This window comes from Anguilla rostrata, chromosome 14 (assembly GCF_018555375.3).
Source record: "Anguilla rostrata isolate EN2019 chromosome 14, ASM1855537v3, whole genome shotgun sequence".
NCBI lineage: Eukaryota > Metazoa > Chordata > Actinopteri > Anguilliformes > Anguillidae > Anguilla > Anguilla rostrata.
The window spans coordinates 11,558,119-11,574,022 of record NC_057946.1 but is presented as its reverse complement, the minus strand read 5'-3'; the positions used below and the strand labels follow the sequence as shown (position 1 = coordinate 11,574,022).

The 15,904-nt window shown below is 42.5% G+C and overlaps 1 protein-coding gene across 11 annotated transcripts in view; it reads right to left on the bottom strand.

Annotated features, from left to right (window-relative positions):
• Positions 1-1,102: 1,102 nt before the first annotated feature.
• Positions 1,103-15,904, bottom strand: part of nrg1 (neuregulin 1) — a 145,047-nt gene continuing 130,245 nt past the window's right edge. For 3 of the 11 annotated variants that reach the window (XM_064307333.1, XM_064307340.1, XM_064307339.1), the window contains 7 exons: positions 13,800-13,858; positions 9,187-9,210; positions 7,259-7,361; positions 6,829-6,955; positions 6,128-6,258; positions 4,864-5,070; positions 1,103-3,336 (listed from right to left, as the gene is read on the bottom strand). In XM_064307333.1, coding sequence (XP_064163403.1) covers positions 2,658-3,336; positions 4,864-5,070; positions 6,128-6,258; positions 6,829-6,955; positions 7,259-7,361; positions 9,187-9,210; positions 13,800-13,858 — 1,330 coding nt within the window. In that variant the 3' untranslated portion in view covers positions 1,103-2,657. Of the gene's footprint in view, positions 3,337-4,863; positions 5,071-6,127; positions 6,259-6,828; positions 6,956-7,258; positions 7,362-9,186; positions 9,211-13,799; positions 13,859-14,469; positions 14,541-15,904 lie in introns of those variants that run through there. The other 8 variants (XM_064307342.1, XM_064307343.1, XM_064307334.1 and 5 more) reach the window with 8 other exon arrangements.

The following is a 15,904-nucleotide window of genomic DNA, read 5'->3' as shown; positions in this document are numbered from 1 at the left end:
TGCGTCGGTGCCATGTATGACAGTATTCAAGGGAGAAAGAGACAAAAGTTATGGAGTGAATGAGAACTGATAAACACTAGACACTGTGTTTAATATTTCTATTCAGATCCAAGATGGTGAATGTTTTAATGGTGTATTTACATTAATGGACACATTGTGGGTTTAAAGTAATGCATCATGGGGTATGCCTCCTCAACTGTAGAAAAAAGGCATAAACTACAAAAATTATCTGATAAAATTGTGAAGTTGAAACCCACATACATGCAAGGGATTTCACATGGTTCACATTATTTTATGCAGTCATACAGTAAAAAAATCATTAAGCAGGTAATCCCAATTTTTAAAAAAAGAAAAAGAAAATTTTTTAAATAAATCATCCAGCATTTTTATATGCTTTTATTATGTTTACCAACAGAAGTAAAAATGTAGACAGTGGCAAAAACAAACAAACAAACAAACAAAAAATGACAAAAAACTAAAAAATAAACATATATACATATATATATATATATATATACATATATATATATATATATATATATATATATATATATATAAATCTTATGTTTTTTTCATATATAAACTTAATATATAAAACACTTCAGGTTAAAATATAGAATCTATAATTGATTACATAAGGCCCAAAAAAAATAAATAAATAAATAAATATATAAATAAGATAAATATAAAAGTATCCTCAGTGGGCCTTTTTTCCTACTGAGAAAAGTACAGAATGTGTGTATGCATATATATCCTGTATATATCTTTCTCTGAGTAACATGTTCTCGTGTATGGTTTTCCACTTGTGATTACAAGGACACTGTTCGTCTCAGAACCGTCAGAGGCAGAACTGAACAAACATTTTTTTAATCGAATACTGTTGTGTCACAGTGAACACAGGCCCCAGATATTACAAATATGTACCTTGCTGTTTTATTCCTCTTGGAATATGAATGAATGTTTTTCCTTTTTAAATATGAGTTTTAATAATCAGTTATAGGGGACGGGGGGTGAGGCATTACCATTTCTGAAACTAGCAGATTAATATTTTGTCAATCACATAGCTGTAGAGTATAACAAAAAGACTACATGAATAGGAACATAAAGGGTAAATGTTTATGTTACTAAATACAAATCATTTTTACATAAACACATAAAGCAAAGTAAACAGAGGGAAGATAAAACAAAAACAGCACAAAAGAACACTTGGGATAATGTAACATTTCACATGGGTGTATAAGGACACAGTAGCACATGATTAAAGCTTGTGGCAAATATAATTACTTAAATAAAGGGGTTGTTGATGTCTACAGAATTACTACTAACAACTGGTGCTATAATATCCCCCATAATGCATTACTTAAGGACCAAAATATGTATGGAAACACTTTTAAGTAATGAGCCATATATTCAAGAGTTCACAAATATCTGACCTTGATAATGCCGCAACTTTACATGCTTCAGAACACGGATGACCCAAGAATGTCTGTTCATATTGCCTGAACGCATACACACGTGCACACACGCAGGGACACACTGTGCTGAAATAAAAAAATACTGTCAGAGCATATCATGGATAAAGGGGTGACCAGATTTTTTTTTTAAATCACCTTGTTTCGATAACCTTGGACATTTTATTCAAACTTTTATTTCAATGTTGTATTCAGGAAAGTCTCTCTTGAGGCAACCTTCCCTTCAGCAGTTAACACTGCTGGAAAATACAAATCCTAATTCCTGTGAGCTTTGGGTGAAATGACACTACACTGTACAGAAAAATGAGCTAATACAGAAGAACACTGTTTATGCAGTGACTCATTGATGGAATTTTACATACTCTCAATAACTGCTACTGAAAAGCATCATTACAACAAAATTTGCTGAAATCCACCAAATCTAACAATACCCAATATCCAATACAAAAATACGCCTGCATATAACTACCAATTTGCAAGTATTTTAAATATAATTTTATGTATATTTATCTCTGTAAATATCTGGAAGCTTATAAGCATAGTATATACCTGGCAATTTAAAAGGCAATATCTTCAGATGAGATCTCTTTGATTATGTAATTGTTGCTGTTTTACTTTTTTCTGTCCTCTACCCAAACATTTTTCTCTGTACACAACATTTTCCTAAAATTTTACTTTTAAAAAGAAAGTTTCCTGAAAGCACAAATCTATGCATTATACTTGCATGAATATTTGTATGGATATTAGTTAGAAATGCGTTATGGCATTATTAAACACACAATGCTGGTGGAATTTGTCTCAACTTAAAAAAGCGAGAAAGCAAACATTTGCTTCATGAAGCTCTTGGATATATGGCCCAGCATCGTAATGCATTTTGCTTATGTTCACAAAACTGAAAATAAAGGCACCATTGATAATTCGTTCCATTGAAATACTGTGACCTATGCTACATACTAGTGTATGGCACTTCCATGACACGAACACGTTTGCACACATTTTAATTTATAAAAGACTTTATTCACTACTTCGCTAAAATAAAAGTTTTTATTTTTTAAAATTATTTCCCTCAAATACTTAATTTATATAAAATAAAGGTTTAGTGGTGACTGTACAATTTTTTAAATTTTATTAATTTTTTTTTTTTTTTACTTATGTCTGACAAGTAACGCATTAATATCTTCCACTTTATACAGCAATTGGATCTTGATTTGCTATTACACTGGATAATCTGGCTTGCAAGTCCTCCTGCGGGGAGAGGCGGAGTCCTGGGTTAGTCCTACTGCTGTCCGCGGACCTGAAGCTGGATGCCGACTCCAGGCTGGCAGCCAACGGGTTCTGTATGCTGAGGAAGGGCGTGTCCTCGCCCACCCGCTCGTCTTCCGTCTCGCTCTCCGAGCTGCCGCTCTCGGAGCTGGTGTCGCTGTTGGACTCGGCCTTGTGCGCCCCGTGGTCAGTGACCTTTGTTCTTTTGGCCCTGCGGCCGTTGGGCAGTTTTTTGGCGGGTTGGGCGGCGGCCGCTTCGTACTCCTGGGTGGTCTCGTACTCGTCGTCTTCCACGATCCGGAGGGGGCTGGGCGGGGCGCTGTGGGTGTCCTGGCCGTGGTTGTAGTGGGCGGAGTCGCGCTGGTACTGGCCGCCCTGGGAGTGGGCGTGGTCTTGGCGCTGCTTGTCCCGCGGCCGCGGCGGAGTGGCGAACAGCAGGGGGCGCTCCTCCTCGCCCAGCGGGCTGACGGCCACCGAAGGGACGGACGTGGCCAGGCTGGAGAGGGGCGGGGATGACTCAGTGGGCGGGGACTGAGGGGATACTGGGGAGACCAGTTCCACTGGAGACATGCGGTTTGGGGTCGTCATGGCCGAAACGTACCTTTGAGGGAAAAGAAGCCGGAAAACCGTAAACCACAATCCCCCCATTGTTCAGGGCACAAGCCACATAAAAAACACTCAACCCTGCCCTTACCGCCCTCTCACAAAATATACATTTCGTACTTTCAAACAATGCATTTATTATGAAATATTGTATCTAATTGCTTCCTAATTACTTGTTCTAATAACAACATAAGGCACAAGAAAACATAAAAAATAAAATGCAATCTTCACCATTTGGCTGAAAATGGAAAAGGTACACATACATAAAATTGTATGCATATAAATGTCATATCCAGAAAATAGGCTAAGAATTTAGCGTTTCAGTGCACTGACTGCCGATGTTTGAGAGATGTGCACAGATGGGAGGATCTGTTCCTCATCCTCACAGCCTGTGGGGGCGGGTGGGGGCGGGGCGGGGCTGCGATGGCAGCTCCCAGTGACAGGTGCGCTACCTGCTGTGCTGTCAGCGGCTGACACGAGAAAGCACGCCCACACCTGTGCACCCCGGCCCAACACGGCCTAACAAACGGTTACCATAGCCACAGTCTTCTGTTTGGTCCCTTCACACCGAGGCACATGCCATATTCCACAAAGAGATGGAGGACAAACAGTGCTCAGCTGGACAAACAGATAAACGTGCAGTCAGGTTAAACCTTTCAAAAGGTGATAGAGGGTCTATTTAAATTCTAATTCAAGTGAGAAACACCCCAAAACAAATTGGGCTGATTCACACTTGGTGCTCACTATGTTTACCTAGTATGTGAAAGTGTGCAATAGGAAATCAAATCAAATTCAGCTTTAACTCAGAACAACACTATAAAGACAGGAGTTACAAACTGAAATAAAATGAGGAAATTATTTTCCCCTCCTTCCCCCACATTCACTAATATATGGGCGGACGGAAGCGTAAACCTACTCAATGAAATTCTCTTTTCTTCAAACTGAGGGGAAAACTTTCTTTGCATTAAGTAAAACTAAAGAGGTAGGAACTCAAATTTCAGCAAGTCCATTCAATTCTGCATTATTGGTATTTATAAATAATCTGTCTCCCAATTCCAGCAACAGCTTGCTTTTCTTCAGTCTAAATATCAGTATTTACAAGCATTTCCAAAGGATCTCATGGTTTTGTGTTATTAAAATTTTTGCAAAATGAAAAAGGAAGTATTTCAACAATTATTGGGAGCCCAACAACAAGGGACTAAAATAAGCTTAAATTGTGTGAAAAAACATTTGCGAATTGACACGTTTGATAAACATGCATAAAGTAGGTACTCTATCTTAATGTCATCTCTGTTTTAATTAACTGTGAAGAGGGCACTGATTTCATATCTAATTAAACTGAAATGAAAAGAGAAAAAAACTATTGATTGCCAACTATAATAAACATAATTGCACCATTTCAGCACCACTTATATGACACAGCACGCTGACAAACTGCGTGCTGTGATGTCATTAGAACAGGACTCAAACATTCTGAGAGGAGGAGGAGTTTTTGTTACGGAAGTCTGTGAGGGTCAAACAGTACCTCTCGCTATAGGGGGAATCTTTGTAAGAGTCTGGCGTCTCCCTGGGGTTCTTCAGGTAGGCGTTCGCGTCACGCGCGCCCCCTGCGGCGTTCAGACGCCCCCGGCGACTTGAGGGTGTGGCTTGCTTGCTGTTCTCCACGGACGATGACATCACCAGTTGGGAGCGGCTGTTGGAGAGCAGGCTCTCACTCCGCCCGTTTCCCCGACTGGGAGAAGAGGAGCCAAGACGCATTTATTGACACGGAAAAGGACACAGAATGCAGACAATAGAAGGGCGGTGAATCTAAAGAGGGAAACAGACCTCTGCCTCCATGATGCAGCTTTGATATCGACTCATTACTGTGCCCCTTGGCGATACAGAGGAACAAGCAGACAGAGAGAAAGGCAACTGGGGATTTGAACCTCAAGAGTTCTGAACCCTTAATATAGTACCGCTACCGTTGCCCACGGTTACTTACCTACATAGGTACTCTCAGCTGAACTGACTATTCGTTAGAAAACTAATGTTGTTTTGCACGTTTGCTTTATATTTGGGGGTTCATGTTAGGAAAACAGAATAAACAAGATACCCAAGTGATTTAAAAAAATTCTAAAATTCAGTCACTTGTTCAGTCGGTATTGAAGAATCAATTGTTCATGTCCACACACTGTCTGTGAGTTCTTTTTTTTTTTTTAAAGGGATCAATTCAGCACCCAGCTGCTCAAGTAAGGAATAAACTGTTTGCCTTATGAGTCATTTGCAGTTGTTAGCACTGTTTCCTTTGTAAGCTCAGTGGCAAATATTAGAAAGGGTGTTTTCATGGACACATACGCTGGAAACTATCTTCATATTACATTCTTGAAAGACATGATATCTTCCATTACAAAATCTTTCATGATTTTACTGAAGCCATCAGGGAAAGCCCCTCCTGCCCCTAATAATTTTGTAAAGGAAACCTGCTTCTTGCACTCAGTATGCAAATTAACATGACTTGCAGGAACTGATGAAAATCAGTATGAAATTTCTGACCTTTAAATCAACAAAATAATAATAATAATAATAATAATAATAATCATAATCATAATAATAAACATACAGCAATGCCTCCTGGCAGTTACTGCATTCTAAAAGTGTTGAACGAATGCACTCCTTTAAAGTAACTGCCCAACAGAAATCGAAGCTCTCGGCATTTCCAATGGAGTGGGCAGCACAGCAGCCCTTTAAAAATGCAGCGATAATAAAAAAACAAAGGCCTTTGTGGAGCCTGCGAAGTGAACTGTTACCTCTGGCTTGACGTATGGGTGACTGTTGTAGATTGATGGGCTGACGAAGTGTATTGGCTCGCAGAGAATGATGTTTCGGTTTCCTTCTCGATTACATGTTCGGCAGGGGCAGCGTTTTTCGACACATATTGCTGCAGTAAGCAGAACACAAATAAACCGTCACATTGATAAATACAGTTGTATGAGAATGGTGTGACATGGGTCACGGCACACAGAGTCCAAACCCAAGAGAACGGCTCAACAAACCAACGCCTCTCTCAGGGATTTCTTTGCTGAGCATGCACACAAAGATAATGGCAATTGTTTTCCAATCTTGTGGACTGTGTTTTTACAACCCTTCGGATTTTGTGTGCTTTTTGCTTCATTACAATTTTCAAACAGCAGCTCAGGAGGACTTTACTTCAATTGACAGTGCTCTCAAAACCAGTAAATGGAATATGCAAAGCATTCTTCTTGAACAATTTCCCAGAATCTCACAACGAGCTCTCAACTTCTTTGAATTCCACAGCTGACAGGAATTATGAGTTTGCTGACACCTCAAAGAAGTTGTTTTTATGTTTGTAAACTATGGCAATACCCTGGGGCAAGGCAGAAAAGTACTAACTTGCTGGCGAAAGCAACAGAGCATTTCTGAGCGACAAACTGGTGGGCTGGAGACTGAGCCGTGGAGCTTTTGAATGCGACTCAGAGGGCACACTCACATTGACGAGCTGGACGCCCTCACAGGGAGGGTGGGGCATCTGTGGGCCGTTGGCCATGGCTGCCATGGCGTTGCGTTCAGTCCGCAGGCTCTGCCTCAGCCGATCGTGAAGTTTTTTCCTCTGTTTTCTGAGTGGGGCAAAGACAGCTACCGTTACCACACTGACCCTTCGATACAGGAGACGCAAACATCAAGAGGGAAGCACTAAATGAGAAACTAAACGAACAAGTCCAGCAGTGATGTTTTGTCAGCTGCAGATTAATTTACACGTGTGTGACAAAAGCACAAACCACCGCCACTCAAAGAAGTGAAACACCTTGGCCATGTGCTCAATCAAAGCTAGATAAATCAAAGCTTAAATAATCCTTCCAAACATTAAACAGGGAAAACAATTGCAACATACATCTGATCGAAAGGAAAAGATGAATTACTTTGTTTTGCAGTAGGCGACGACACACATGATGCCAACAACCAGGAGAGCAATGCAGATTCCTGTTATGGTAAGCACACGTTTCTGATACAGCTCCTCTGCTTCTGGAAAAGAAGACAAATGATTCTTACACTTCAAAAATACAGATATTACTTTTCTCCCATCAGTTAGAATCAACAGAAAATGGTCACAGCAACAACAATTTAATAAAGCATATTTTGTTGAAGAAGGATCAAAACATATTAGTGGAATAAATGACAGATGTAATTAGTGGAAATTTGTTACTGAAATTTTCAGATCATGTGTAAATCAATATTCATAGAAATTTTATATTATAACTATCATGTTAAACTATCCAGGCAAAGAGGATGCTCTGTGTGTTCTGAACCTCTGAATATCTGTGTATTACTTAAAAGTAAAATTACAACTAATAATAATTTTCAAACTTTTCATTTTTATATATCTTGCCACAAAAGTGTGCTGAGAAAGCACTTTGTACAGATGTTATGTGAAGACATGTTAGCTGGCAAGGTAGGTTTCAACCATATGTCCACAATATTAATTCCATAAATGACATGTGCTGTAATTTATTTTCAAACAGTAAACTCCTCTAAAGAATATAACTATACAGATCTGTACTTCAATCAAACTATTCAAAGTACACGTAGTAAGTTAATGTGTTGCAAACTATACTGCAGACTTGTTCACAGGATTTGTAATCAAAACTGTCCTAGTAACATTGCTGTTTAAAGGTCATCTGATGAAAAAAATTGGAAATGGACTGAGGCACCAACCAGGTCAGGAATTGGAAATTAACGTCCAATTAACTGCACATAAATTAATTCATTATAATGAACCTTATGGTGCCCATGGCTGTTATTTTCTCTTTTTTTAAGAGTTAATTGAAGAGGTCTCCCTCCTTATTATATCAATAGGCCTGTACATTTCCTGTGAGCAAGCTCTGCTATGAACAAAATTCTAAAATTAAAACATCATTAATTAACTGTTTACAGGAAGCTGATGTCATCTTAAAGAAATACACACATAACAACTGCTGCAACTGTACAGAAATGGAGGAAATGGAGAAAAAAATTAAGGAACATGGACCACCGGCAACAAAACAAGGGACACTGTCAGAAGACTTGGAAGAAAGTACAGAAAAGGGGGAGGGACAGAGAAAAAAAGAAGTGTTCAGGTTTATTGGATGGGAGGGATCACCTGCACATCTGGCACAGCATGCGGCGGACTAGATGACAAAGAGGGAGGAGGAAGAGGATGAGGAGGGCAGATGCATGGGGGGAAGGGACGAAAGCAAAGCCTGAAGGGATGGGTCCATACAGCATAACCACTGAAGCCTCTCTAGACACGCAGTCATATCGACTATGAGCGGCAGCGTCAGATCCCGTGAAGGGGAGGGGTCGAATGGTGTGAACGTACGTTCCGAAGACCTCACAATTTCATCAGTTTTTTTTTTTTTTTGCTTTTGGAACGTTTTGTTCAAAAAAAAGAAGAAAGAAAATGGGGGGGGGCAAAGACTCATTTTAACGGTCCTTGTCTGACGCATGCCGCCGTTAACGGGCCAGTCCAGCAGTGACCGTGCGGCTCCGCCCCTTTAGCGGCTAACCTGTAGCTAGCAGTGTGAGGAGGAAAGTCAGCCGGCTCCGAGGGCCAGCTGAAATAAGCAGCTGGGGTCCTCAGGGAGGAGGCCTTATTTTTAACGTGTCTTCTTTTAAAAGAATTGGCATGAGCGAGCGTGAGAGAGGATGAGACAGGCAAAGACAAGCTTGGCAGTCATTACACAGTTTTAAGATGTATGTTATGGCTGTATGATCCCTTCATTAGCAAGGAGACTGACTGGAGAAAAGGAAGACAGGCTCAAGCTTCTAAGAGTTCTACATCTGAAATCTAGGAGGAATGAACGATCCATACCCATAAATTCAATCCCAAGATGCTCTGCCAATGCAGAAAGTTGACAAAAAGAAAGAAAAAAGAACAGTTTGTGAAGTAGTACCCAAGATTCATGATATAATCAATAATACATGTACATAAAATTACTGAATCACTGTTTCCACAGAAGATTTGACTTGGAAAATTTAACAGTGCTAACATGTTCAAACAGAATTCAACTACCTATTCTCGATAGCAATGCTGCACTAGAGATTACCAATAAGGCAAACCACTTTTAGGGCCCAAGTGCTACCATACACTAATATAATCCCACACTTGAAAACACTACATGAAAATGTAAAGACTTCGTGCACTGTTTGTCTTGCACAGTGGCAGATGAAATTTAGATTAAATTATGCCAACTGGTCTATACCATATGCATTTCCAGAGCCTATCAGAAAGGTATTGTAAGACTTTTGAACTATTCAGTTCAGTGCAGTATTCAAGTAAATAAAGCCAAATGGCAGAGACTGGATTCATTAAAGATGAATTCACATTTATTCTGGCTAGTCAAAATCCATGGCATGCCCATGCAAACATCCCGGCGTTTTTAAAACATCAAATTTTGAGACGCAAAATGGCTTTTAGTACTTATCTTCAACAGTTAGAAGCAGGATGTACAGTAATATCTGGTTATTTCTCAGTTACTCAGGTAAGCATGCTGTGAGGGTCATGCGTTACTCATTCTCAACACAAACGACTTCCTTTATATCCTTCATAGACTTCTCATTTCCGGTTACGCGTACCAAACAGCCATGCCTGTTATACACATTTGAAAACAAACACATACACAACTATGTTTTTTTCATATCGCATGCTATTGCCTTGGTACCATTTCCCTCCTTAGACTTTCCCTCCGCACTTAAAAACGAATAAAACTAGCTTTCAATATTCAGCAGATGTTTGTCGATTTTAGCTGCGTTCGCCCGTTCATAAATAATACTTTCATCTGCAATCCCCGGCACGCCGGTGAAGGTCATGGGCCTTTTATTGAGTGGGCAGAACATGACATCGGGCCCCGCTGGTCTGGTGTAACTGTAAATGAGGGTGACCCAGGGCTAGAATGCAAATGCCCGGGCTCTGCACCATGCAGAATTGACATAGGTTTTTAACATCTACCACTCAACTGGATTTTTTGAATCAATTGTAAAACTATAGGGAGGGGGGCGAGGTGGTGTCATAGCAGCTACTGTATACAATATATGTGGTTCAGGAACTCTGAGTTCTGTAAAATATAGATCACTTCACTCGATTTTACAGTAGCCTTCACGTGCTGTGCTTACCAATATTTTAATACAAATAAGGTCTACTGCAGCTATTGACAAAATGCTAACATATCTACATATATTACCACTATAATTGCATGCCTGTCCTTGAGTTACCTTGTCATTGTGCGAAAGAAAATTTAATGTAATCTGGGTTCTCAGACTGATTCTAAAACAGTCTTATCCCTCTAAACCTTAACGTCAATTTTCCGATAAGCCAGAAACCTCATTGTCTGGTGCGACAGGATGAGGATTTTATTTACTTTCTTAAAACAAAGCACTCAATTATCTCTCCTACATTATAACCTGAAGGTTGATGGTGGCTGCAGTGGGGTCAATAAGACCGGCCACAAATCACAGACAACACATCACTGGGAAAAAATACAGCCTGCTGATAACACAAACTACACACACATACAGATTTACCTGGGAATTTTACAATGGTTTTACATTAAGTCAATGACCTAGATTTGCGAAAGGAGAGAATCTTTTAAAATCTTTTTAACACACGGACTCCTTCATCTTTAGGAACAGTTGCCTGTTATAAGATGTTGAGAGATGGTAACTCTGAGGATGACTGGCTATTGGGTACGGAAGTAGACAACTTGAAATATGAAATCTATGTTACGAAGTTTTTACTAATCAGACATGTTAACATTAAAGGTGACAGTGTCTATCCAGGGCATTTGCCTCCCCCCCCCCACCCATGGATCCTGACACCTGTCCAAAACCCGACTTCACCAGAGATGGAGCAGTACAATAATGATGCTTTCCAGCCATCCGCAAGACGCATCTTAAACACCAGCAAGCAGTGCATTTAAATGAACTCTCTGCGGCTGTGCTCATTTACATAACCAGGCTTAGTAAATACCCCGCTAAATTAAGAACATGTGGCAACGCAGACTTTTGCAGCACTGACGGTAATTTGTAGCATGCTTATTAAATATGTGATTCATATATGATTACATAAAAAAGGAATGATCATTTAAGAAAGATCAAACCAAACACTAACGTTGCATTAAATAAAAAATAGGTAAACGGTCATTCAAGTTATAAAATTCACAGGTGAACCTGTTTTTGTTCTATTTAGAATTTAAGAGCACTGAGATGCCATGGAATACTTAATTTCCTCGGATGTAAAGTTTAAATGTGTCAACTCACTGCAGAAAATAACCTTAAAGTGAGTCACATCATTTTAACTACTGCCTTTCCAACCAAAATATCAACAGCGAGTTGAAAACAAGAAAGAAACACAAAGAAACTCTGAAAGTTGACAGAGTGGAAATGCCCTTTCCTGTCAGGTCTGCCCTATGGACCACTATCCAACAATTCATGCCTCTAAGTACCTGTGCCACAAGAAGCTTTGTTTTATCTGCCAAATCTGCTGAAAATGGACTTGGCTTAAATAATAGATGCCTTTGTTTCTATTACGGAAACAATTTAGAGGGCTTTTAAATGGTCACTTTCTCTCCGGCACATACAAGTAGTTACTGCAGCGATTAGAATAAATAACCGAGAAAATTGCACGGTTGCCCAAAGTTTTACCCTAGTCACATGATACACTTTGCATCTCCATGCAGTATATTTCCAAAGAAATTTTTGAATTGTTGACATTAAGTTTTAGTTTTTTTCCAGGTCCACCTCAGGCTTCTGTGCCTGAATGCCATTGACTTGTTTGTCTTTTGACAGAGCCCATAATCCTGAGCAAATGGCCATCTAACAGCCCGCCCGCCTGCCCGCTCGCTCGCTCGCTCGCTGTGAGGGAAGGTCAGGCGCCGCGTGCTGAGGAAATCCATCTCAGCCGCTGGGCATGCTGGTGCCAGTCAATTTCCCACACAATGTGTCGATGAGACGGACATGTGATCAGTCACGACGGGCACTCGGGAGGAGTTCACTGTGCCCCCCCACCCCCACTCCCACCCCCAACAAAATCTACAGTATTGGTGGCTTGGGGAGTGGCAAAGCGTCAGGGGAGACTGGGGGTAATGGGTGTGATCGCCTTAATCGAGGGCCTTAATCGAGGGCCCTGCTTCTTCTTGACCCGTAAGCCGTGGCTAAGCCAGGGCGCTCATTTTGGGGAGAGAGGCGGGGGCACTCTCAGCGCAGACCCGGCGCATGCTGACGCACCGATGCGGCAGTCTTTACGGGCGTCCTCTACGACCCGGTCCGCGTGCCCGCGGCCGGGGGGACCTGTTGTGTCTCTGGCAACAGGAACCCGAGGCATTAAGGTATTGATGTCCCGGCGGCCCTGCCCCCCCCCCCATCCTGCCATGATGTACGGCTCCCTGATTACCAAGGACACAGCCGCTGTCCTTCCCCCCCTCCCCGTCCGCGCGGCTCTGCCTCAGCATCTCGCCCCGCCAGCGTGGCGGTCTCCTGTTACTCCGCTGGCTCAGCTCCACCCCCGAGCCGCGCCAGCCTGCGCCCGGCAGCACTGAAGCAGGGCGGGGCCATCCACGAGGGACAGCGTTTTTTTTTAAATCAGCCATTTTGAATATGGACGTCACCAGGACAAACTAAGCAACGCAGTTTCCTCGGTTTGAAGCTTACACAGTTGCAATTACGGTCCCTGCTTCCTCCCCTCCCCCCCCCCCTTCATTTCCTTCATTTTCTTAATGAAAACGGTGTTTCTACTCGTGTGCCAATTGGCCGATAGGGAACCGAGGCAACCGGCCGGCAAGGTTACTGTAAGCGCGTCATGGTGATGGAGCGCACAGGAGCTCAGCTGCCATTCATCTGGGCCTTGGCCACACTCAGTGACATTAGAGCAGCCAGCGTGTAATAGGCCTGCTCAGGTCTTTACAGCGCCTCCAATAATTTGCAATGACTCGGGCCTCTCAAATGAGTTATTGGTCTGAGTGCGGGGTGAGAGCGGGGGTGGAGAGGCTGGTGGTGTTAAAGAGACACCAACAGAACAGTAATTCTTCCCTGCCCTGTCAGGTGTCACGCTCTGTATTCCACCGTGCACGTAATCTACTTTATCATCGATCCATTTGTGAAATTGCCAAATGGCTAAAACGGTAGCACCCATGTTATTAGCATTCATAATGTGGCATGTTTCCCCCACCCGACCTTTAAGGACGTATTCTATATTCCCCTACAGTTCATGTTGCCTAACGCATCTAACTGAACTTAAGCATCAAGGCAAAAAACTCTGAACATGCGAGGAGCAGGTATGGAGGAACGACATACAACACAACATAATTACAAAAACGCAAAAAAAAAAACCTCATCCGGCCTAACGTCTGAGAAGAAAATGAAGCAACAGGAAGAAGCGTCAACCGAGCATGCTTCGATTCAAGCACAGACAGGAAGAGGAAACAGACGTACTGTAAAAGCTGGCCATTACGTAGTTTTGGCAGCGATCACCAGTAAATTCATTTGGGCACCTGAGTGGAAACAAAAAATTCAGGAGAGAAGAGAGAAGAGAGAAGAAGTGAGTTCATACCAGAGCTGTGAAGGACACACGTGCACCGCTGGTGTTGTCACACTGTCGAGGAACAAGACTGCCTTACAAACATCACGCTCCCCGTGACCGTTAAAACATACTTACTTGAATGAAGTCCCAATCAATGCCTTAATTAAATGCCTTTGAATGCCAGCATCAGAGGGTTTAATCCAAGCTCGTTTTTTAGAGTGGAATAACGGAAGTGATTTAGGGAGATTAAATGGACAAGGCCCGAGCTGCATACCATGCGGCAACCTTTGTGTGATCATCAATCTCTCTTCACCCTTTTTTTCCCCAATTATAGGATCAGGCAACAGCACACGAGGGTGTGTGTCATCCAATCAAGTTTGGTCATCCAATCAAAATTAAGAGCGTGTGCTGATTAATTCTATCAGACAGCCCCCTTCCAACACCCTCCACACACACCAGACCAGAGCAGAGTGTGGGGAGGGACCAGGCCTGGGTGTCTGGGGACAGTGATTGGAACTTTCTGGAAGAGGGATTAAACACCAGAGATGACACGTGCGGGTTTGGTTCAGCAAATGCACATACGTTTCATGTTTATGACTTTACGGCTGGGCACAAGGTCTTGGCATCGATCCCCAAAGTAATCCTCTTTGCACCTGAGGGGCAAAAATGGAATAAGATGCAGAAGACTGACAACAAAGACAGTTACACAAGACACTCAAAACGATGCAAGATGAAACACCACAGTCGTGTTGGTACTGGAGACCGCGACGGTGTAGGATAATGGGTAAAGAGAGCTTGTAACCTAAAGGTCACAGGTTTGATTCCTGAGTTGGATACTGCTGTTGTACCGTAGGGTACTCAACCTGCATTGCTTCATTGCTATGTTAAAAAAAAAAAAGAAGTTGTGCAAGTCGCTCTGGGTAAGAGAGTCTGCAAAATGCCTGTAACGTAATAGAGAGAGTGCTATACATTTGATAAGTCAGAGGACGCAAGGATGTCAGGGTCCACTTATAGAACCAGGCTTTGAAAACATTACACTAAGACCCAGGCTAAACCAAAAGCACAACCTCCATTAACTGAAAAGTTTTGTCGACATACACCGACTGAACCGCCCCCCTCCCCACCACCACCGCCCCACATAATCTGTTCTGTGTAGGTTATCGATGGCCTTCATTATCGCCACGGTGGCCTGCGTTCCGCTTCCTCTGCGGTCGGTCTGTTTGGCTGGTTAATTGCAGCCCTGCCCTTTCCGTGCGCGCGAGGGTGGATTGACGCGTCGGCGCAGCGACGGTAAACTCCAGCGGGGTCTCTCAAAGCCTCCCCGGGCTCCGCCAGCCGATAAACAGAAATATCGACGGCCGTGCAAACACATCAAAGATCTCTATTGAGCTTTTATGTCATTCATTCATTTTTTTGTTTTCTTTTTTTACTTTTGTTGCCGCTGTTGCTTGCCTATTCCCGTAAATGTTTGCCGCAGTGCAGACCGAACCGCTTTTATTCTCCACCGAACTCAGCCACCCTTTTAATGCCTTGTGATGCCTGGCCAGTAAATCACTCTCTTCTCTCAAAGGCCTACCTGAGACTTGCGGCACAGCGGAGGGGGCCCTGCTGTGTGGAGCACAATGAGGAGTCAGGGCTGAGGGCTCACGGGCTGGCTTTCCTTATATAAACCCATTTGGCAGGTTCACAGCTCCCAGCTCCACAGGAGACAGACTATTGACCATCCGCATTACAATAACCATGCAGGCGGCCATTGCTATTGGGACTTTCTTTAACACTGTTCTCAGCAACTGTCCGAAGTGGCTTTAAGATTACACAAGATCTCTCGGTAATAAAGAACACATTAAGGGCATAAGGCCCCAGACTGCCCTGCTCCAATCCTGAGCTATCCACAGGCCATATGGAGCCTGGTGACAGAGTACGGCTAAAGCACTCGTAGAGTGGGGGGGGGGGGGTCCATCCTGCTCCAGCTGTGGTGCGCACAGATATCTCACCAGCAGGCAAACACAGCTGACTG